At 31.1% G+C, this 26871-nt stretch overlaps 1 protein-coding gene across 1 annotated transcript; it reads right to left on the reverse strand.

Annotated features, from left to right (window-relative positions):
• Positions 1 to 78: 78 nt before the first annotated feature.
• Positions 79 to 26411, reverse strand: bdh1 (3-hydroxybutyrate dehydrogenase, type 1). The gene is made up of 5 exons (XM_056363984.1): positions 26162 to 26411; positions 3274 to 3384; positions 2664 to 2805; positions 2403 to 2555; positions 79 to 1377 (listed from the first exon to the last, which is right to left on the reverse strand). Exons 1-5 carry the CDS (start codon positions 26372 to 26374, stop codon positions 911 to 913), a joined length of 1086 nt encoding a protein of 361 aa, XP_056219959.1. The 5' UTR covers positions 26375 to 26411; the 3' UTR covers positions 79 to 910.
• Between the last annotated feature and the right edge of the window lie 460 nt (positions 26412 to 26871).

Consider the following 26871-nt stretch of genomic DNA (forward strand, 5'->3'; position numbering starts at 1 on the left):
CCTGGTGGCAAAAAGGCATCATTACATTTATTGACACCATCCAGGCCAGGCTCAAATCAGACCCTCAACAAAACATGATCACATTTTGGTCACTTTATTTCAAATCATTCTTTAAAAATGATACTGTGATTATAATATTGTAAAATTAAAATGCTTTATTCGTTCTATTTACAAAATACTTATCCACCAAGGAAGGGTGGTGGTGGGGGGGGGGCAACCTTTGTGTTCAAGCACGCCCATTAATCACATCAATCAACCCCACTGTCGAAGTAGCACGCAGGATCTACTGGAGCATGTGAGACAAAGTGGGCTAGTGTTGTTGTTACGTAACTCTGGGGGCGAGTCGAGCCAAATCTCACCACAGTCTTACAGTAGCTGACCTTGGTTTGTTCCGGCGACAGCCACAACAGAACAGTAGGAGCCTTCTCTTGAGCTCTAACAGCTTTGGTCCTCATGCCAGTGGGGCCCCAGAAGATTCCCGTAAGGCAAAAATTACAAGTATCAGGAAAAAACAAAATATATAAGGGACAAACACACAGTTTTTTTAAAAAAGACAATACCACAGAAAGCAATAAAGATGCAGTGTTTATAGGTACGAGTATGTCAGAGCCCTGCTGATATCCTTCACAAAGTAGTTACTACTTATCACAGAGTATATCTGTATAGATAAAGTTGTGGTTTTCCTAAGATGTACAAAAAGCAAAGTGCAATAATTTACTTACGGTTTAAAAAACGATTAAGTTTTAAGGCTTCATCAGTGAATGATTTCAAGTGCTGAGGAATACATAGCAGAGAACCCTCTTCAGGGTAAGTCTGTAGATCTGCGCAGTGCTATAGAGTTAAAAAGATATGCTGCTATCTGTGATCTGAGAAGGAGACAGAGGGAGCTAACACAGCAACAGCTTCTCATTTAGAAATAGAGTAAGTCGGATATGGCGCCGGGCAGGTGGGTCATCAGCTGCAGTCTGATCCACCAGTGTGGCTCCATGGGGGTGTATCGCGAGTAAGGACGCTTGGACATGATGGCGTCGGCGATGTCATCCATAACAGGGGCCACATCCTTGTGTCCGCTGTTGCAGTAAGAGCGCATCAGACCCATGTGGTGCTCAAAGTGGGCTTTCCCATAATCCTCCTTCACATTCGAGGGCGCCTCGTTCCACAGCTTGTTGGCTGTGCTGGCCACAATGTCACGGGTCAGGATGCCGGTGGCCACAATGAAGTTCCCAGGTTCGATTATGGACACCTTAACGCCCCAGCCCCTCATCTCATAGCGCAGGCAGTCAGAAAAAGCTTCCACGCCGTATTTAGATATACAGTAAGGGGACCGCATGACATTTCCCATCCTCGCATACATGCTGGCCAGGTTCACCACACGGCCTGCAGTCAGAGGTAAAAGGCATCAGAAATGTGCTGAAGAGCTGATACTCTTCTGTAACCAATGCTCTAATGGCAACCCTTTTTAAAACAAATGTATCAAATAGAATATGATGATTCATAAACAATTAGTGCAGCCTGTAGTGCACCAGTAATAAAAAACGTAAAATGAAATAAAAGGCCTCAAGTGCTGCTCGTTAAACCCACTAAATCTCCAGGTCCATAGTCCAACACTCTTAAGAGATTTTCTGAACAAGAACATGGCCTGGAGCTTTGCTCAGCTGAGCAAATAATTTAACTACATCTCTGGTTCTTGATGAGTCACTTTTTACTAGCTTATTAAAAGCAGTGCACCACACTGCAGTTCTGCTGCTACTGTTGAGCTTTTTCCAACTAAAGTCCTTTCTGAAGGAAGCATTCAAGTTTTCTTTCTTCTTTCTGCACCACTTTTAAACATCATCTCTCCTGTTGTTCTTGCACCTAAACTGTGGACTAAACTACCATCTCACAGTCACCTCCACTTTTTTTTTAGTAACTGTCAACTAAAAACACACATTTTTAAATGGGCCTTTCTGTGACTTGAATTAATATAATACATATATATATATATATATATATATATATATATATATATATATCCCGGTTTATGTGATGTCAGTTTATCTAATTGTGTCTTGTTTTACTTTTTCATTGCATAATTTGTATTTCGTTACAATATAAGTATTAAGAGTTTCATGTCCCATTATGGAAAAAGGCTTTAAATTTGTCCGTTTCAGGCTTGTTTGCATTGTTAACATTCCTCACAGAAATCACGGGACACAACTTACTGGTTGGCTGCACCGTTTTCCATCAAATAGGAATTCTAGCAATGTTTATAATCCATACTTAAAAAACTTGAAGTAAAAGCCAAGGTGTTTGTCCCTTTAACATGTTTACAGTTTAACACTACCGTTTTGGACACTATTTAACTTAAGTCATGTTTAAAAAAAATCAAAAATTGATAATGTGTAATGAAGAGGGTAATTTACCTTTGGCCCTGCGGATTAATGGTAGAACAGCTTTGGTGACCCTGATAGTGCCCCACAGGTTGACTTCCGACACCTCTTTGTAGGTGTCCATGGAGGTAAACTCCACTTCTCCAAATGTTGACACACCGGCATTGTTTACCACAGCCCACAGACCTGGGTCATAAACAGTGACGGAAAGTCACAGAGGATTAATTCTGTGAATGAGCACACATTGATCTTTTTATCTAAGTAAGTGAAGACAGGTGCTGATGCAGTATTTACCTCTTTCAGAGTCCTCCATGTTGTCCTTGATATATTCCACAGCCTGTTTCACCTGCTCCTCACTGCAGACATCCAGCTGGATTACCTTCATACGATCTGAATGAAACTCCTCCAGCTCCTTTGCACCCTCTCCATCTTTATCCTGCAGGGATGACAGGTCTTCTCAGTTACACCAACTCAATTAAAGTTAATATTAAATGTTATCAATGCTTTGAAAAATGGAAGTTGGAAGTGCATAGCAGCCTCCAAAAACAGGGAACTTTACATGCATCGCTAGAAAAGTGCATACTGTGCATTCAGCTGCTCGTCTACTAGGTACACCTAGTTAAAACTGAAGAAGGAATTTGTTTAATTTGAATTTAAATCAATAAGGGTATATTAGAAATGCCTCTCATCATAATAAAGTTTGACAGCACCACAAACAACAGCCTCAAAATGACCATTAAGTTGAATTAATACCTCTGAGAGAAAAACAAACCATTATAACCCATTATAACATTCCTGGTAAGACCTTTTTGTAGGGCTATTGTTTTGGACTGCATTAGTTTTATTTAGGACATAGGCTGTTGATTATATATACTGGCATTCATTTAGCATGTTTAGCCCATACCTTCAAAAGACATCCTGCAAACACAATGAAGCCAAGCTTGTGCAGATGTTTGGCAAGTGCATGGCCAAATCCAGTGTCACAACCTGTAATAAGTACAGCTTTCCCCTTCACCTGCAGACAGGGCCAAAATACAGTCAGGTCTTTATGGAGGTAGATTTCTTTCAATATCATTTGTATGAAAAGATTGACAATCAACAAATTGACAAATGTAAATGTGTAATAAATAAAAATGAATTTCCACAAATACTAAAAATACATTTGCAAATTCACTTTTATGACATTTTTGTGCCAAACTATACTGACGTTTTTATGCCTTACTGTACTATGACATTTTTGTGATATTATTCATGCCATACTATACTATGACGTTTTTGACATTTTTATGCCTTACTATACTATGACGTTTTTTGAGAATTTTATGCCATAATATACTATGATGTTTTTTGACATTTTTATGCCATACTATACTGTGACGTTTTCTAACATTTTTATGCCATACTATACGATGACGTCTTTGGACATTTTTATGCCATACTATATTATGATGATTTTAAGAATTTTTGCCATACTATACTATGACGTTTTTGAAATTTTTATGCCATACTATACTATGTCGTTTTTTGAGAATTTTATGCCATGCTATACTATGACTTTTTTGACATTTTTATGCCATACTATATTATGACGTTTTTGGACATTTTTATGCCATACTATACTATGACGTCTTTGGACATTTTTATGCCATACTATATTATGATGATTTTAAGAATTTTTGCCATACTATACTATGACGTTTTTGAAATTTTTATGCCATACTATACTATGTCGTTTTTTGAGAATTTTATGCCATGCTATACTATGACTTTTTTGACATTTTTATGCCATACTATATTATGACGTTTTTGGACATTTTTATGCCATACTATACTATGACGTGTTTAACATCTTTATGCCATACTATACTATGACGTTTTTGGACATTTGTATGCGATACTATACTATGACGATTTTGAGAATTTTTATGCCATACTATACTATGATGTTTTTTGAGAATTTTATGCCATGCTATACTATGACGTTTATTGAGAATTTTATACCATACTATACTATGACGTTTTTGGACATTTTTATGCCATACTATACTATGAGGATTTTGAGAATTTTTGCCATACTATACTATGAAGTTTTTGACATTTTTATGCCTTACTATACTATGACGTTTTTTGAGAATTTTATGCCATGCTATACTATGACATTTTTTGAGAATTTTATACCATACTATACTATTTCGTTTTTGGACATTTTTATGCCATACTATACTGTGACGTTTTTAACATTTTTATGCAATACTATACTATGAGATTTTTGGACAGTTTTATGCCATACTATATTATGATGTTTTTGGACATTTTTATGCCATATATACTATGTCGTTTTTTGACATTTTTATGCCTTACTATACTATGACGTTTTTTGAGAATTTTATGCCATACTATACTTTGATGTTTTTTGAAAATTTTTGCCATACTATACTATGACGTTTTTGACATTTTTATGCCATACTATATTATGACGTTTTTGGACATTTTTATGCCATACTATACTATGACGTTTTTTGAGAATTTTATGACATGCTATACTATGACATTTTTGGACATTTTTATGCCATACTATATTATGACGTTTTTGGACATTTTTATGCCATACTATACTATGACGTTTTTGGACATTTGTATGCCATACTATACTATGACGATTTTGAGAATTTTTATGCCATACTATACTGTGACGTTTTTAACATTTTTATGCAATACTATACTATGAGATTTTTGGACAGTTTTATGCCATACTATATTATGATGTTTTTGGACATTTTTATGCCATATATACTATGTCGTTTTTTGACATTTTTATGCCATACTATACTATGACGTTTTTTGAGAATTTTATGCCATACTATACTTTGATGTTTTTTGAAAATTTTTGCCATACTATACTATGACGTTTTTGACATTTTTATGCCATACTATATTATGACGTTTTTGGACATTTTTATGCCATACTATACTATGACGTTTTTTGAGAATTTTATGACATGCTATACTATGACATTTTTGGACATTTTTATGCCATACTATATTATGACGTTTTTGGACATTTTTATGCCATACTATACTATGACGTTTTTTGAGAATTTTATGACATGCTATACTATGACATTTTTGGACATTTTTATGCCATACTATATTATGACGTTTTTGGACATTTTTATGCAATACTATACTATGAGATTTTTGGACAGTTTTATGCCATACTATATTATGATGTTTTTGGACATTTTTATGCCATATATACTATGTCGTTTTTTGACATTTTTATGCCTTACTATACTATGACGTTTTTTGAGAATTTTATGCCATACTATACTTTGATGTTTTTTGAAAATTTTTGCCATACTATACTATGACGTTTTTGACATTTTTATGCCATACTATATTATGACGTTTTTGGACATTTTTATGCCATACTATACTATGACGTTTTTTGAGAATTTTATGACATGCTATACTATGACATTTTTGGACATTTTTATGCCATACTATATTATGACGTTTTTGGACATTTTTATGCCATACTATACTATGACGTTTTTGGACATTTGTATGCCATACTATACTATGACGATTTTGAGAATTTTTATGGCATACTATACTATGACGTTTTTAACATTTTTATGCCATACTATACTATGACGTTTTTTGAGAATTTTATGCCATGCTATACTATGTCGTTTTTTGAAAATTTTATGCTAGCTATACTATGACGTTTTTTGAGAATTTTATACCATATTATACTAGGACGTTTTTGGACATTTTTATGCCGTACTATACTATGACGATTTTGAGAATTTTATGCCATGCTATGCTATGACGTTTTTTGGCATAAAATAGTATAGCATAACATAGTATAGCATGGCATAAAATTCTCAAAAAACATCATAGTATAGTATGGCATAAAAATGTCAAAAACGTCATAGTATAGTATGGCAAAAATTCTCAAAATCGTCATATTATAGTATGGCATAAAAATGTCCAAAAACGTCATAATATAGTATGGTATAAAATTCTCAAATTAATAGAGAAAATTTTATGCCATACTATACTATGTCGTTATTTGAGAATTTTATGCCATACTATACTATGTCGTTATTTGAGAATTTTATGCCATGCTATACTATGACGTTTTTTGAGAATTTTATACCGTACTATACTATGACGTTTTTGACATATTTATGCCATACTATACTATGTCGTTTTTGACATTTTTATGCCATACTATACTATGTCGTTTTTTGAGAATTTTATGCCATGCTATACTATGACGTTTTTTGAGAATTTTATACCATACTATACTATGACGTTTTTGGACAATTTTCTGCCATACTATACTATGTCGTTTTTTGAGAATTTTATGCCATGCTATACTATAACTTTTTTGACATTTTTATGCCATACTATATTATGACGTTTTTGGACATTTTTATGCCATACTATACTATGACGTGTTTAACATCTTTATGCCATACTATACTATGACGTTTTTGGACATTTGTATGCGATACTATACTATGACGATTTTGAGAATTTTTATGCCATACTATACTATGACGTTTTTGACATTTTTATGCCATACTATACTATGATGTTTTTTGAGAATTTTATGCCATGCTATACTATGTCGTTTTTTGAGAATTTTATGCCATGCTATACTATGACGTTTATTGAGAATTTTATACCATACTATACTATGACGTTTTTGGACATTTTTATGCCATACTATACTATGAGGATTTTGAGAATTTTTGCCATACTATACTATGAAGTTTTTGACATTTTTATGCCTTACTATACTATGACGTTTTTTGAGAATTTTATGCCATGCTATACTATGACGTTTTTGGACATTTTTATGCCATACTATACTATGACGTTTTTGGACATTTTTATGCCATGCCATACTATACTATGAGGATTTTGAGAATTTTTGCCATACTATACTATGAAGTTTTTGACATTTTTATGCCTTACTATACTATGAGATTTTTGGACAGTTTTATGCCATACTATACTATGACATTTTTTGAGAATTTTATACCATACTATACTATTTCGTTTTTGGACATTTTTATGCCATACTATACTGTGACGTTTTTAACATTTTTATGCCATACTATACTATGAGATTTTTGGACATTTTTATGCCATACTATATTATGATGTTTTTGGACATTTTTATGCCATATATACTATGTCGTTTTTTGACATTTTTATGCCTTACTATACTATGACGTTTTTTGAGAATTTTATGCCATACTATACTTTGATGTTTTTTGAGAATTTTATGCCATGCTATACTATGACGTTTTTGACATTTTTATGCCATACTATATTATGACGTTTTTGGACATTTTTATGCCATACTATACTATGACGTTTTTTGAGAATTTTATGCCATACTATACTATGTCGTTATTTGAGAATTTTATGCCATGCTATACTATGACGTTTTTTGAGAATTTTATACCGTACTATACTATGACGTTTTTGACATATTTATGCCATACTATACTATGTCGTTTTTTGAGAATTTTCTGCCATGCTGTACTATGACGTTTTTTGAGAATTTTATGCCATGCTATACTATGACGTTTTTGACATATTTATGCCATACTATACTATGTCGTTTTTGACATTTTTCTGCCATACTATACTATGTCGTTTTTTGAGAATTTTATGCCATGCTATACTATGACTTTTTTGACATTTTTATGCCATACTATATTATGACGTTTTTGGACATTTTTATGCCATACTATACTATGACGTGTTTAACATCTTTATGCCATACTATACTATGACGTTTTTGGACATTTGTATGCGATACTATACTATGACGATTTTGAGAATTTTTATGCCATACTATACTATGACGTTTTTGACATTTTTATGCCATACTATACTATGTCGTTTTTTGAGAATTTTATGCCATGCTATACTATGACGTTTATTGAGAATTTTTGCCATACTATACTATGACGTTTTTGACATTTTTATGCCATACTATACTATGATGTTTTTTGAGAATTTTTGCCATACTATACTATGAAGTTTTTGACATTTTTATGCCTTACTATACTATGACGTTTTTTGAGAATTTTATGCCATGCTATACTATGAAATTTTTTGAGAATTTTATACCATACTATACTATTTCGTTTTTGGACATTTTTATGCCATACTATACTATGACGTTTTTGACATTTTTATGCCATACTATATTATGACGTTTTTGGACATTTTTATGCCATACTATACTATGACGTTTTTTGAGAATTTTATGACATGCTATACTATGACATTTTTGGACATTTTTATGCCATACTATATTATGACGTTTTTGGACATTTTTATGCCATACTATACGATGTCGTTTTTTGAGAATTTTTATGCCATGCTATACTATGACGTTTTTTGAGAATCTTATACCATACTATACTATGACGTTTTTGGACATTTTTATGGCATACTATACTATGACGATTTTGAGAATTTTTGCCATACTATACTATGACGTTTTTGACATTTTTATGCCATACTATACTATGACATTTTTGGACATTTTTATGCCATACTATACTGTGACGTTTTTAACATTTTTATGCCATACTATACTATGAGATTTTTGGACATTTGTATGCCATACTATACTATGACGATTTTGAGAATTTTTATGGCATACTATACTATGACGTTTTTAACATTTTTATGCCATACTATACTATGACGTTTTTTGAGAATTTTATGCCATGCTATACTATGACGTTTTTTGAAAATTTTATGCTATGCTATACTATGACGTTTTTTGAGAATTTTATACCATATTATACTAGGACGTTCTTTGATATTTTTATGCCGTACTATACTATGACGTTTTTGACATTTTTCTGCCATACTATACTATGATGTTTTTGACATTTTTATGCCATATATACTATGACGTTTTTTGGCATAAAATAGTATAGCATAACATAGTATAGCATGGCATAAAATTCTCAAATTAATAGAGAAAATTTTATGCCATGCTATACTATGACGTTTTTGGACAATTTTCTGCCATGCTGTACTATGACGTTTTTGGACATTTTTATGCCATACTATATTATGACGTTTTTGGACATTTTTATGCAATACTATACTATGACGTTTTTGAGAATTTTATGCCATGCTATACTATGTCGTTTTTTGATAATTTTATGCCATGCTATACTATGACGGTTTTTGAGAATTTTATACCATACTATACTATGTAATTTTTGGACATTTGTATGCCATACTATACTATGACGTTTTTAATATTTTTATACCATACTATACTATGACGTTTTTGGACATTTTTATGCCATACTATACTATGACGATTTTTGCCATACTATACTATGCCGTTTTTGGACATTTTCATACCTTACTATACTATGACTTTTTTTAACATTTTTATGCCATACTATACTATGACATTTTTGGACATTTTTATGCCATACTATATTATGACGTTTTTGGACATTTTTATGCCATACTATAATATGTCGTTATTTGAGAATTTTATGCCAAGCTACACTATAACGCTTTTTGAGAATTTTATACCGTACTATACTATGAAGTTTTTGACATATTTATGCCATACTATACTATGTCGTTATTTGAGAATTTTATGCCATACTATACTATGACGTTTTTGACATTTTTATGCCATACTATACTATGACGTTTTTGAGAATTTTATGCCATGCCATACTATGACTTTTTTTTTAGAATTTTATACCATACTATACAATGACGTTTTTGGACATTTTTATGCCATACTATACTATGACGATTTTGAGAATTTTTGCCATACTATACTATGACGTTTTTGACATTTTTATGCCATACTATACTATAACGTTTCTGGACATTTTTATGCCATACTATACTATGACATTTTTGGACATTTTTATACCATACTATACTATTATGTTTTTGGACATTTTTATGCCATACTATACTATGACGATTTTGAGAATTTTTGCCATACTATACTATGACGTTTTTGACATTTTTATGCCTTACTATACTATGACGTTTTTTGAGAATTTTATGCCATGCCATACTATGTCGTTTTTTGAGAATTTTATACGCTTTTGGACATTTTTATGCCATACTATACTATGACGATTTTGGACATTTTTATGCCATACTATACTATGACGATTTTGATAATTTTTGCCATACTATACTATGACGTTTTTGACATTTTTATGCCATACTATACTATGACGTTTGTGGACATTTTTATGCCATACTATACTATGACGTTTTTGACATTTTTATGCCATACTATACTATAACGTTTCTGGACATTTTTATACCATACTATACTATGACGTTTTTAACATTTTTATGCCATACTATACTATGACATTTTTGGACATTTTTATGCCATACTATACTATAATGTTTTTGGACATTTTTATGCCATACTATACTATGACGATTTTGACATTTTTATGCCTTAGTATATACTAATATGTTTTTGACATCTTTATGCCATACTATACTATGACGTTTTTTGAGAATTTTATGCCATACTATAATATGACGCTTTTTGAGAATTTTATGCCATACTATACTATGACGTTTTTGGACATTTTTATGCCATACTATACTATGTCGTTTTTTGAGAATTTTATACCATGCTATACTATGACGTTTTTGGACATTTTTATGCCATACTATACCATGACAATTTTGAGAATTTTTGCCATACTATACTATGATGTTTTTGACATTTTTATGCCATACTATACTATGACGTTTTTTGAGAATTTTATACCATACTATACTATGACGTTTTGGACATTTTTATGCCATACTATATTATGACGTTTTTGGACATTTTTATGCCATACTATAATATGTCTTTAATTTAAAATTTTATGCCATGCTATACAATGATGATTTTGAGAATTTTTATGCCATACTATACTATGACGTTTTTGACATTTTTATGCCATACTATACTATGTCGTTATTTGAAAATTTTATGCCATGCTATACTATGATGATTTTGAGAATTTTATACCGTACTATACTATGACGTTTTTGGACATTTTTATGCTATACTATACTATGTCGTTTTTTGAGAATTTTTGCCATACTATACTATGACGTTTTGGACATTTTTATGCCATAATATACTAAGTCGTTTTTTGAGAATTTTATGCCATGCTATACTATGACGTTTTTTGAGAGTTTTATACCATACACAATGACGCGTTTTTTCTCACGATACTTTGATGTCACTATGGTTAAATATGTGAGGGAAAAAGGAGAGACAATATAGTACAGTGGTTTGAACAGATGCTTCCCAATGTCAAGACTGTGAGTTCAAATCCCAGGCTTGGTCCTTCCCCCGTGGAGTTTCCATTATATGGACAGTTTAATGCTGTACTATGACGTTTTTGAGAATTTTCTGCCATGCTATACTATGACGTTTTTTGAGAGTTTTATACCATACACAATGACGCGTTTTTTCTCACGATACTTTGATGTCATTATGCTTAAATATGTGAGGGAAAAAGGAGAGACAATATAGTACAGTGGTTTGAACAGATGCTTCCCAATGTCAAGACTGTGAGTTCAAATCCCAGGCTTGGTCCTTCCCCCGTGGAGTTTCCATTATATGGACAGTTTAATGCTGTACTATGACGTTTTTGAGAATTTTCTGCCATGCTATACTATGACGTTTTTTGAGAATTTTATACCATACTATACTATGACGTTTTTGGACATTTTTATGCCGTACTATACTATGACGATTTTGAGAATTTTTGCCATACTATACTATGACGTTTTTGACATTTTTATGCCTTACTATACTATGACGTTTTTTGAGAATTTCATGCCATGCTATACTATGTGGTTTTTTCAGAATTTTATGCCATGCTATACTATGACGTTTTTTGAGAATTTCATGCCATGCTATACTATGTGGTTTTTTCAGAATTTTATGCCATGCTATACTATGACGTTTTTTGAGAATTTTATACCATACTATACTATGACGTTTTTGGACATTTTTATGCCGTATTATACTATGACGATTTTGAGAATTTTTGCCATACTATACTATGACGTTTTTGACATTTTTATGCCTTACTATACTATGACGTTTTTTGAGAATTTTATGCCATGCTATACAATGTGGTTTTTTCAGAATTTTATGCCATGCTATACTATGACGTTTTTGACATTTTTACACCATACTATATTATGACGTTTTTGGACATTTTTATGCCATACTATACTATGACGTTTTTGACATTTTTATGCCATACTATACTATGACGTTTTTGACATTTTTATGCCATACTATACTATGACGTTTTTTGAGAATTTTATACCATACTATACTATGACGTTTTTGGACATTTTTATGCCATACTATACCATGACAATTTTGAGAATTTTTGCCATACTATACTATGACGTTTTTGACATTTTTACGCCTTACTATACTATGATGTTTTTGACATTTTTATACCATACTATACTATGACGTTTTTAAAATTTTATGCCATACTATACTATGACATTTTTGGACATTTTTATGCCATACTATATTATGACGTTTTTGGACATTTTTATGCCATACTATAATATGTCGTTATTTGAGAATTTTATGCCATGCTATACTATGATGTTTTTTGAGAATTTTATACCATACTATACTATGACGTTTTTTGAGAATTTTATACCATACTATACTATGACGTTTTTGGACATTTTTATGCCATACTATACCATGACAATTTTGAGAATTTTTGCCATACTATACTATGACGTTTTTGATATTTTTACGCCTTACTATACTATGATGTTTTTGACATTTTTATACCATACTATACTATGACGTTTTTAACATTTTTATGCCATACTATACTATGACATTTTTGGACATTTTTATGCCATACTATATTATGACGTTTTTGGACATTTTTATGCCATACTATAATATGTCGTTATTTGAGAATTTTATGCCATGCTATACTATGATGTTTTTTGAGAATTTTATACCATACTATACTATGACGTTTTTGGACATTTTTATGCCATACTATTCTATGACGATATTTAGAATTTTTGCCATACTATACTATGACGTTTTTGACATTTTTATGCCATACTATACTATGACGTTTTTGGACATTTTTATGCCATACTACACTATGACGTTTTTAACATTTTTTTGCCATACTATACTATGTCCTTTTTTGATAATTTTATGCCATGCTATACTATGTCGTTTTTTGATAATTTTATGCCATGCTATACTATGACGTTTTTGACATTTTTACACCATACTATATTATGACGTTTTTGGACATTTTTATGCCATACTATACTATGACGTTTGTGGACATTTTTATGCCATACTATACTATGACGTTTTTGACATTTTTATGCCATACTATACTATAATGTTTCTGGACATCTTTATACCATGCTATACTATGACGTTTTTAAAATTTTTATGCCATACTATACTATGACATTTTTGGACATTTTTATGCCATACTATACTATGACGATTTTGAGAATTTTTGCCATACTATACTATGACGTTTTTGACATTTTTATGCCTTACTATACTATGATGTTTTTTGAGAATTTTATGCCATACTATACTATGACGTTTTTGGACATTTTTATGCCATACTATAATATGTCGTTATTTGAGAATTTTATGCCATGCTATACTATGATGTTTTTTGAGAATTTTATACCATACTATACTATGACGTTTTTGGACATTTTTATGCCATACTATTCTATGACGATTTTTAGAATTTTTGCCATACTATACTATGACGTTTTTGACATTTTTATGCCATACTATACTATGACGTTTTTGGACATCTTTATGCCATACTATACTATGACGTTTTTTGAGAATTTTATGCCATACTATACTATGACATTTTTGGACACTTTTATGCCATACTATATTATGACGTTTTTGGACATTTTTATGCCATACTATAATATGTCTTTAATTTAAAATTTTATGCCATGCTATACAATGATGATTTTGAGAATTTTTATGCCATACTATACTATGACGTTTTTGACATTTTTATGCCATACTATACTATGATGTTTTTTGAGAATTTTATGCCATGCTATACTATGTCGTTTTTTGAGAATTTTATGCCATACTATACAATGACGTTTTTTGAGAATTTTATACCATACTATACTATGACGTTTTGGACATTTTTATGCCATGGTATACTAAGTCGTTTTTTGAGAATTTTATGCCACACTATATTATGACGTTTTTGACATTTTTATGCCATACTATACTATGACGTTTTTGGACATTTTTATACCATACTATACTATGACGTTTTTAACATTTTTATGCCATACTATACTATGACATTTTTGGACATTTTTATGCGATACTATATTATGACGTTTTTGGACATTTTTATGCCATACTATAATATGTCGTTATTTGAAAATTTTATGCCATGCTATACTATGATGAATTTGAGAATTTTATACCGTACTATACTATGACGTTTTTGGACATTTTTATGCTATACTATACTATGTCGTTTTTTGAGAATTTTTGCCATACTATACTATGACGTTTTGGACATTTTTATGCCATAATATACTAAGTCGTTTTTTGAGAATTTTATGCCATGCTATACTATGACGTTTTTTGAGAGTTTTATACCATACACAATGACGCGTTTTTTCTCACGATACTTTGATGTCATTATGGTTAAATATGTGAGGGAAAAAGGAGAGACAATATAGTACAGTGGTTTGAACAGATGCTTCCCAATGTCAAGACTGTGAATTCAAATCCCAGGCTTGGTCCTTCCCCCGTGGAGTTTCCATTATATGGACAGTTTAATGCTGTACTATGACGTTTTTGAGAATTTTCTGCCATGCTATACTATGACGTTTTTTGAGAATTTTATACCATACTATACTATGACGTTTTTGGACATTTTTATGCCGTACTATACTATGACGATTTTGAGAATTTTTGCCATACTATACTATGACGTTTTTGACATTTTTATGCCTTACTATACTATGACTTTTTTGAGAATTTTATGCCATGCTATACTATGTGTTTTTTTCAGAATTTTATGCCATGCTATACTATGACGTTTTTGACATTTTTACACCATACTATATTATGACGTTTTTGGACATTTTTATGCCATACTATACTATGACGTTTTTGACATTTTTATGCCATACTATACTATGACGTTTTTGACATTTTTATGCCATACTATACTATGACGTTTTTGACATTTTTATACCATACTATACTATGACGTTTTTGGACATTTTTATGCCATACTATACCATGACAATTTTGAGAATTTTTGCCATACTATACTATGACGTTTTTGACATTTTTACGCCTTACTATACTATGATGTTTTTGACATTTTTATACCATACTATACTATGACGTTTTTAACATTTTTATGCCATACTATACTATGACATTTTTGGACATTTTTATGCCATACTATATTATGACGTTTTTGGACATTTTTATGCCATACTATACTATGTCGTTTTTTGATAATTTTATGCCATGCTATACTATGACGTTTTTGACATTTTTACACCATACTATATTATGACGTTTTTGGACATTTTTATGCCATACTATACTATGACGTTTTTGACATTTTTATGCCATACTATACTATGTCGTTTTTTGACAATTTTATACCATACTATACTATGACGTTTTTGGACATTTTTATGCCATACTATACCATGACAATTTTGAGAATTTTTGCCATACTATACTATGATGTTTTTGACATTTTTATGCCATACTATAGTATGACGTTTTTGGACATTTTTATGCCATACTATACTATGACATTTTTGGACATTTTTATGCCATACTATACTATGACGTTTTTGACATTTTTATGCCATACTATACTATGACGATTTTGAGAATTTTTGCCATACTATACTATGACGTTTTTGACATTTTTATGCCATACTATACTATGATGTTTTTTGAGAATTTTATGCCATGCCATACTATGTCGTTTTTTGAGAATTTCATACGTTTTTGGACATTTTTATGCCATACTATACTATGATGTTTTTGGACATTTTTATGCCATACTATTCTATGACGATTTTTAGAATTTTTGCCATACTATACTATGACGTTTTTGACATTTTTATGCCATACTATACTATGACGTTTTTGGACATTTTTATGCCATACTATACTATGACGTTTTTGACATTTTTATGCCATACTATACTATAATGTTTCTGGACATCTTTATACCATACTATACTATGACGTTTTTAACATTTTAATGCCATACTATACTATGACATTTTTGGACATTTTTATGCCATACTATACTATGACGATTTTGAGAATTTTTGCCATACTATACTATGACGTTTTTGACATTTTTATGCCTTACTATACTATGATGTTTTCTGAGAATTTTATGCCATGCTATACTATGATGTTTTTTGAGAATTTTATACCATACTATACTATGACGTTTTTGGACATTTTTATGCCATACTATAATATGTTGTTATTTGAGAATTTTATGCCATGCTATACTATGATGTTTTTTGAGAATTTTATATCATACTATACTATGACATTTTTGGACATTTTTTTGCCATTTTTATGCCTTACTATACTATGACGATTTTTAGAATTTTTGCCATACTATACTATGACGTTTTTGACATTTTTATGCCATACTATACTATGACGTTTTTGGACATCTTTATGCCATACTATACTATGACGTTTTTTGAGAATTTTATGCCATACTATACTATGACATTTTTGGACACTTTTATGCCATACTATACTATGACGTTTTTGAACATTTTTATGCCATACTATACTATGACGATTTTGAGAATTTTTGCCATACTATACCATGCGGTTTTTGACATTTTTATGCCTTACTATACTATGACGTTTTTTGAGAATTTTATGCCATACTATACTATGACGTTTTTGGACATTTTTTTGCCATAATATACTATGTCGTTTTTTGATAATTTTATGCCATGCTATACTATGACGTTTTTGGACATTTTTATGCCATACTATACTATGACATTTTTTGCCATTTTTATGCCTTACTATACCATGACGTTTTTTGAGAATTTTATGCCATACTATACTATGACATTTTTGGACATTTTTATGCCATACTATACTATGACGTTTTTGACATTTTTATGCCATACTATACTATGACGATTTTGAGAATTTTTGCCATACTATACTATGACGTTTTTGACATTTTTATGCCATACTATACTATGATGTTTTTTGAGAATTTTATGCCATGCCATACTATGTCGTTTTTTGAGAATTTCATACGTTTTTGGACATTTTTATGCCATACTATACTATGATGTTTGTGGACATTTTTATGCCATACTATACTATGACGTTTTTGACATTTTTATGCCATACTATACTATAATGTTTCTGGACATCTTTATACCATACTATACTATGACGTTTTTAACATTTTTATGCCATACTATACTATGACATTTTTGGACATTTTTATGCCATACTATACTATGACGATTTTGAGAATTTTTGCCATACTATACTATGACGTTTTTGACATTTTTATGCCTTACTATACTATGATGTTTTTTGAGAATTTTATGCCATACTATACTATGACGTTTTTGGACATTTTTATGCCATACTATAATATGTTGTTATTTGAGAATTTTATGCCATGCTATACTATGATGTTTTTTGAGAATTTTATACCATACTATACTATGACGTTTTTGGACATTTTTATGCCATACTATTCTATGACGATTTTTAGAATTTTTGCCATACTATACTATGACGTTTTTGACATTTTTATGCCATACTATACTATGACGTTTTTGGACATCTTTATGCCATACTATACTATGACGTTTTTTGAGAATTTTATGCCATACTATACTATGACATTTTTGGACACTTTTATGCCATACTATACTATGACGTTTTTGAACATTTTTATGCCATACTATACTATGACGATTTTGAGAATTTTTGCCATACTATACCATGCGGTTTTTGACATTTTTATGCCTTACTATACTATGACGTTTTTTGAGAATTTTATGCCATACTATACTATGACGTTTTTGGACATTTTTTTGCCATAATATACTATGTCGTTTTTTGATAATTTTATGCCATGCTATACTATGACGTTTTTGGACATTTTTATGCCATACTATACTATGACATTTTTTGCCATTTTTATGCCATACTATACTATGATGTTTTTGGACATTTTTATGCCATACTATTCTATGACGATTTTTAGAATTTTTGCCATACTATACTATGACGTTTTTGACATTTTTATGCCATACTATACTATGACGTTTTTGGACATCTTTATGCCATACTATACTATGACGTTTTTTGAGAATTTTATGCCATACTATACTATGACATTTTTGGACACTTTTATGCCATACTATATTATGACGTTTTTGGACATTTTTATGCCATACTATAATATGTCTTTAATTTAAAATTTTATGCCATGCTATACAATGATGATTTTGAGAATTTTTATGCCATACTATACTATGACATTTTTGACATTTTTATGCCATACTATACTATGATGTTTTTTGAGAATTTTATGCCATGCTATACTATGTCGTTTTTTGAGAATTTTATGCCATACTATACAATGACGTTTTTTGAGAGTTTTATACCATACTATACTATGACGTTTTGGACATTTTTATGCCATGGTATACTAAGTCGTTTTTTGAGAATTTTATGCCACACTATATTATGACGTTTTTGACATTTTTATGCCATACTATACTATGACGTTTTTGGACATTTTTATACCATACTATACTATGACGTTTTTAACATTTTTATGCATACTATACTATGACATTTTTGGACATTTTTATGCGATACTATATTATGACGTTTTTGGACATTTTTATGCCATACTATAATATGTCGTTATTTGAAAATTTTATGCCATGCTATACTATGATGAATTTGAGAATTTTATACCGTACTATACTATGACGTTTTTGGACATTTTTATGCTATACTATACTATGTCGTTTTTTGAGAATTTTTGCCATACTATACTATGACGTTTTGGACATTTTTATGCCATAATATACTAAGTCGTTTTTTGAGAATTTTATGCCATGCTATACTATGACGTTTTTTGAGAGTTTTATACCATACACAATGACGCGTTTTTTCTCACGATACTTTGATGTCATTATGGTTAAATATGTGAGGGAAAAAGGAGAGACAATATAGTACAGTGGTTTGAACAGATGCTTCCCAATGTCAAGACTGTGAGTTCAAATCCCAGGCTTGGTCCTTCCCCCGTGGAGTTTCCATTATATGGACAGTTTAATGCTGTACTATGACGTTTTTGAGAATTTTCTGCCATGCTATACTATGACGTTTTTTGAGAGTTTTATACCATACACAATGACGCGTTTTTTCTCACGATACTTTGATGTCATTATGGTTAAATATGTGAGGGGAAAAAGGAGAGACAATATAGTACAGTGGTTTGAACAGATGCTTCCCAATGTCAAGACTGTGAGTTCAAATCCCAGGCTTGGTCCTTCCCCCGTGGAGTTTCCATTATATGGACAGTTTAATGCTGTACTATGACGTTTTTGAGAATTTTCTGCCATGCTATACTATGACGTTTTTTGAGAATTTTATACCATACTATACTATGACGTTTTTGGACATTTTTATGCCGTACTATACTATGACGATTTTGAGAATTTTTGCCATACTATACTATGACGTTTTTGACATTTTTATGCCTTACTATACTATGACGTTTTTTGAGAATTTCATGCCATGCTATACTATGTGTTTTTTTCAGAATTTTATGCCATGCTATACTATGACGTTTTTTGAGAATTTTATACCATACTATACTATGACGTTTTTGGACATTTTTATGCCGTACTATACTATGACGATTTTGAGAATTTTTGCCATACTATACTATGACGTTTTTGACATTTTTATGCCTTACTATACTATGACGTTTTTTGAGAATTTTATGCCATGCTATACTATGTGGTTTTTTCAGAATTTTATGCCATGCTATACTATGACGTTTTTGACATTTTTACACCATACTATATTATGACGTTTTTGGACATTTTTATGCCATACTATACTATGACGTTTTTGACATTTTTATGCCATACTATACTATGACGTTTTTGACATTTTTATGCCATACTATACTATGACGTTTTTTGAGAATTTTATATCATACTATACTATGACGTTTTTGGACATTTTTATGCCATACTATACCATGACAATTTTGAGAATTTTTGCCATACTATACTATGACGTTTTTGACATTTTTACGCCTTACTATACTATGATGTTTTTGACATTTTTATACCATACTATACTATGACGTTTTTAACATTTTTATGCCATACTATACTATGACATTTTTGGACATTTTTATGCCATACTATATTATGACGTTTTTGGACATTTTTATGCCATACTATACTATGTCGTTTTTTGATAATTTTATGCCATGCTATACTATGACGTTTTTGACATTTTTACACCATACTATATTATGACGTTTTTGGACATTTTTATGCCATACTATACTATGACGTTTTTGACATTTTTATGCCATACTATACTATGTCGTTTTTTGACAATTTTATACCATACTATACTATGACGTTTTTGGACATTTTTATGCCATACTATACCATGACAATTTTGAGAATTTTTGCCATACTATACTATGATGTTTTTGACATTTTTATGCCATACTATAGTATGACGTTTTTGGACATTTTTATGCCATACTATACTATGACGTTTTTGGACATTTTTTGCCATTTTTATGCCTTACTATACTATGACGTTTTTGACATTTTTATGCCATACTATACTATGACGATTTTGAGAATTTTTGCCATACTATACTATGACGTTTTTGACATTTTTATGCCATACTATACTATGATGTTTTTTGAGAATTTTATGCCATGCCATACTATGTCGTTTTTTGAGAATTTCATACGTTTTTGGACATTTTTATGCCATACTATACTATGATGTTTGTGGACATTTTTATGCCATACTATACTATGACGTTTTTGACATTTTTATGCCATACTATACTATAATGTTTCTGGACATCTTTATACCATACTATACTATGACGTTTTTAACATTTTTATGCCATACTATACTATGACATTTTTGGACATTTTTATGCCATACTATACTATGACGATTTTGAGAATTTTTGCCATACTATACTATGACGTTTTTGACATTTTTATGCCTTACTATACTATGATGTTTTCTGAGAATTTTATGCCATGCTATACTATGATGTTTTTTGAGAATTTTATACCATACTATACTATGACGTTTTTGGACATTTTTATGCCATACTATAATATGTTGTTATTTGAGAATTTTATGCCATGCTATACTATGATGTTTTTTGAGAATTTTATACCATACTATACTATGACGTTTTTGGACATTTTTATGCCATACTATTCTATGACGATTTTTAGAATTTTTGCCATACTATACTATGACGTTTTTGACATTTTTATGCCATACTATACTATGACGTTTTTGGACATCTTTATGCCATACTATACTATGACGTTTTTTGAGAATTTTATGCCATACTATACTATGACATTTTTGGACACTTTTATGCCATACTATACTATGACGTTTTTGAACATTTTTATGCCATACTATACTATGACGATTTTGAGATTTTTGCCATACTATACCATGCGGTTTTTGACATTTTTATGCCTTACTATACTATGACGTTTTTTGAGAATTTTATGCCATACTATACTATGACGTTTTTGGACATTTTTTGCCATAATATACTATGTCGTTTTTTGATAATTTTATGCCATGCTATACTATGACGTTTTTGGACATTTTTATGCCATACTATACTATGACATTTTTTGCCATTTTTATGCCTTACTATACCATGACGTTTTTTGAGAATTTTATGCCATACTATACTATGACATTTTTGGACATTTTTATGCCATACTATACTATGACGTTTTTGACATTTTTATGCCATACTATACTATGACGATTTTGAGAATTTTTGCCATACTATACTATGACGTTTTTGACATTTTTATGCCATACTATACTATGATGTTTTTTGAGAATTTTATGCCATGCCATACTATGTCGTTTTTTGAGAATTTCATACGTTTTTGGACATTTTTATGCCATACTATACTATGATGTTTGTGGACATTTTTATGCCATACTATACTATGACGTTTTTGACATTTTTATGCCATACTATACTATAATGTTTCTGGACATCTTTATACCATACTATACTATGACGTTTTTAACATTTTTATGCCATACTATACTATGACATTTTTGGACATTTTTATGCCATACTATACTATGACGATTTTGAGAATTTTTTGCCATACTATACTATGACGTTTTTGACATTTTTATGCCTTACTATACTATGATGTTTTTTGAGAATTTTATGCCATACTATACTATGACGTTTTTGGACATTTTTATGCCATACTATAATATGTTGTTATTTGAGAATTTTATGCCATGCTATACTATGATGTTTTTTGAGAATTTTATACCATACTATACTATGACGTTTTTGGACATTTTTATGCCATACTATTCTATGACGATTTTTAGAATTTTTTGCCATACTATACTATGACATTTTTGATATTTTTATGCCTTACTATACTATGACGTTTTTGGACATCTTTATGCCATACTATACTATGACGTTTTTTGAGAATTTTATGCCATACTATACTATGACATTTTTGGACACTTTTATGCCATACTATACTATGACGTTTTTGAACATTTTTATGCCATACTATACTATGACGATTTTGAGAATTTTTTGCCATACTATACCATGCGGTTTTTGACATTTTTATGCCTTACTATACTATGACGTTTTTTGAGAATTTTATGCCATACTATACTATGACGTTTTTGGACATTTTTTTGCCATAATATACTATGTCGTTTTTTGATAATTTTATGCCATGCTATACTATGACGTTTTTGGACATTTTTATGCCATACTATACTATGACATTTTTTGCCATTTTTATGCCTTACTATACCATGACGTTTTTTGAGAATTTTATGCCATACTATACTATGACACTTTTTGAGAATTTTATGCCATACTATACTATGACGCTTTTTGAGAATTTTATGCCATACTATACTATGACGTTTCTTGCCATTTTTATGCCTTAATATACTATGATGTCTTTTGAGAATTTTATGCCATACTATACTATGACACTTTTTGAGAATTTTATGCCATACTATACTATGATGTTTTTGACATCTTTATGCCATACTATACGATGACGTTTTTTGAGAATTTTATGCCATACTATAATATGACGCTTTTTGAGAATTTTATGCCATACTATATTATGATGTTTTTGACATTTTTATGCCATACTATAATGTGAAGTTTTTTGACATTTTTATGCCTTAGTATACTATGACGTTTTTGATATTTTTATGCCTTAATATACTATGACGTTTTTGATATTTTTATGACATACTATAATATGATGTTTTTGACATCTTTATGCCATACTATACTATGACGTTTTTGTACATTTTTATGCCATACTATAATATAATGATTTTGAGAATTTTTTGCCATACTATACTATGATGTTTTTTGCCATTTTTATGCCTTAGTATACTATGACATTTTTGATATTTTTATGCCTTAATATACTATGATGTTTTTGATATTTTTATGACATACTATACTATGACGTTTTTATGACAATTTTCATACCTTACTCTACTATGACCTTTTTTATGCCTAGTATATTATGATGTTTTTATGCCTTCCTATACTATGACGTTTTTATGCCTTATTATACTATGACCTTGTTTATGCCTTCTATATTATGACATTTTTTATACCTTACTATACTATGATGACTTTTTATGTCGCAGCATGGTGGTGCTCATGTTGAGAACTGTCATCCCACAGTGAGAAGGTTCTGAGTTTGAACACTGAGCCTGGGGCTTTCCTGTGTGGAGTTTGTATGTTCTCCCTGTGCCTGTGTGGGTCCTCTCCTCTCCTTCTCGCAATCTAAAGAAATGTACATTAGGTTAATTGGCAACTCTAATGCCTTACTATACTATGACTTTTTTAAGCATTACTATAGTATGACATTTTCATGCCTTACTATCCTATGATGTTTTTATGCCATACTAATATAGGCAACACGGTAGTACAGTGGTTAGAAATGTTCCTCCACTCTGAGAAGGTTCTGAGTTCAAATCACACCCCTAAGGCCTTCCTGTGTGGAGTCTGCATGTTCTCCCTGTGCCTGCACAGGTTCCCTCCAGGTACTCCAGCTTCCTCCCGCAATCCAAAGGCATGCACATAAGGGTAATTAGCCACTCTAATGTCTTAATACAATGAAAATTGAAAAGCTATTAACAATTAATTTTCAAAGACTTAACTTGCTCTACAGTGACAATATTCAAATACAATAAGCAAAAAGCATCCACAGTCCATTGCATTTACATGTCACTACGCCCTTTTGAGGTCAAAATAAAAATGAAAATGCAATCTGTCATCTCATCAATCTCATCAAGGCAGGTCGTTAGGATGTCACTTCCTTGCCACTTCTTTGTTTGTATGGGGCAGGGTTACCAACACCACCAGCCTTACTATCAAAGACCTTAACCAGGTCCTGTCAATTCATATCTTACAACCGTTAACGTAGTGTACATTACTTGTCGCCGATTTGTGGAAAAAAACAACACATAGAAGACTACGCGCTCTTACTTTGAAAAGCGGAAATTGCGTTGTCAGCAAGTGCTCACTTGTTTTCCGAAAGTGACCGAGTGATACAAGTCAATTTTGATTCAGACTGGCGGAAAGTTTGTTTCAAAACTCCGTATGTGTAAAATTGAAATCAACAAGCGTAGAATTGCGATCCACAAATGCTTTATCGCTTCACAAATAGAAAATTGAGTCGCAAATGTCTGTTTGGAAGTTGTAAATGTTTTATAATATATTCACAAGTGTTTTTCACAATTTGTAAATTAATTTAATGTATTCATAGATATTTCTTTACTTGTGGAATTTGTTTGTGTGTTTGCAAATCCGTTCCATATTTGCAAATACATTTTTTGTATTTGTCGAAGGTGTTTTATATTTACAGATTGCACATTTACGCACGGGTTGTCGATCTGTTCACACAAATAATATTGAAACAAATCTACCTCCATTGGCGAGAGTAAGAATGAAAAAGCTTACATAATGTATGCCGCGATTTCAACATATAGGACGATTATTAAAAATAAAGTGTATGCATTGTCTATATATATAATACACAGTGTATAGAGGTTAACAGGACGTTAGTAAAGTAATACATTTATATTACTCATGAATAGCCGTATTCAGTGTAACAGTATCGTATCTCCTTTAGGTGTTATAAAAGGATTCCCACTAAGTTAAATTATTGTTATATGACATATTAAAATGAAGCCGTGATATTTGTATGCCTATTACACGTGTTATAACATAATGTATAGAACAAGAATTCACTGTTGGAAATAATAGTCCATGCTGTTCCATTACCTCCACCAATCCTCTTGGAAGTCGGGGCGTTGCAACACACAACACAAAAACTAAATACAGCACAACTATGCACTCGGTAACACTCGTCTCCGGTAATCCCAACATCCTCATCGCTGCGTTCAGTAGAGCAGGAAGTCCAAACCCCAACACAACTGTCAGAAACACTGAAAATGACACGAGTAGTGTAGCACCGAACACAGAGACTGGGGCCATCTTGACGGAATGGTGTGTTTACTTTCCTGGAGAAGCTGTCTACATCACCCGCAGTGGGGTTACGGCACGCCCCCGTGTTACATCGATAAAAACGTACGGAAAACGGAACAATTTCGGTTGCGAAATTATGTTATTTGAAAATGAAACTAATACGCGCTCAGGTGCTGCTTTCCATAATGCTATTATCACGTCTGGCAGCTAACTCACACCATTATATTATTTTCGTAAAAACTAAACCTGTCAACAGTTAAGATAGTTAGCTGTTAACGGTCCTCCGTTCATCCGTAAGACCGAAGCTAACCACAAAAATGCCTAAATTAAACTAGCGGTAACCAACGCTAGCACTGTCAAACTATCACCTTTAAGGGGTTAGATTCTACTGCAAAATAAGGAGGTATTGCGGACTTTATGGACAGTGATTTATTCAACATTAATAGACGTTACTATTTTTAACAGCCACAAGTCTCTGACACACAGGATCGAATCCGGTCTGACTG

This window comes from Seriola aureovittata, chromosome 20 (genome assembly GCF_021018895.1).
Source record: "Seriola aureovittata isolate HTS-2021-v1 ecotype China chromosome 20, ASM2101889v1, whole genome shotgun sequence".
Taxonomy (NCBI): Eukaryota; Metazoa; Chordata; class Actinopteri; order Carangiformes; family Carangidae; genus Seriola; species Seriola aureovittata.

Excerpts from the sequence above, each read along its gene's own strand:
- bdh1 (XM_056363984.1), bottom strand. The coding sequence starts at position 26,374 with ATGGCCCCAGTCTCTGTGTTCGGTGCTACACTACTCGTGTCATTTTCA. Across the intron at positions 2,806-3,273 it reads TTGCAGGATGTCTTTTGAAG|GATAAAGATGGAGAGGGTGC; the intron begins GTATGGGCTAAA and ends TCATCCCTGCAG. Across the intron at positions 2,556-2,663 it reads CATGGAGGACTCTGAAAGAG|GTCTGTGGGCTGTGGTAAAC; the intron begins GTAAATACTGCA and ends TTTATGACCCAG.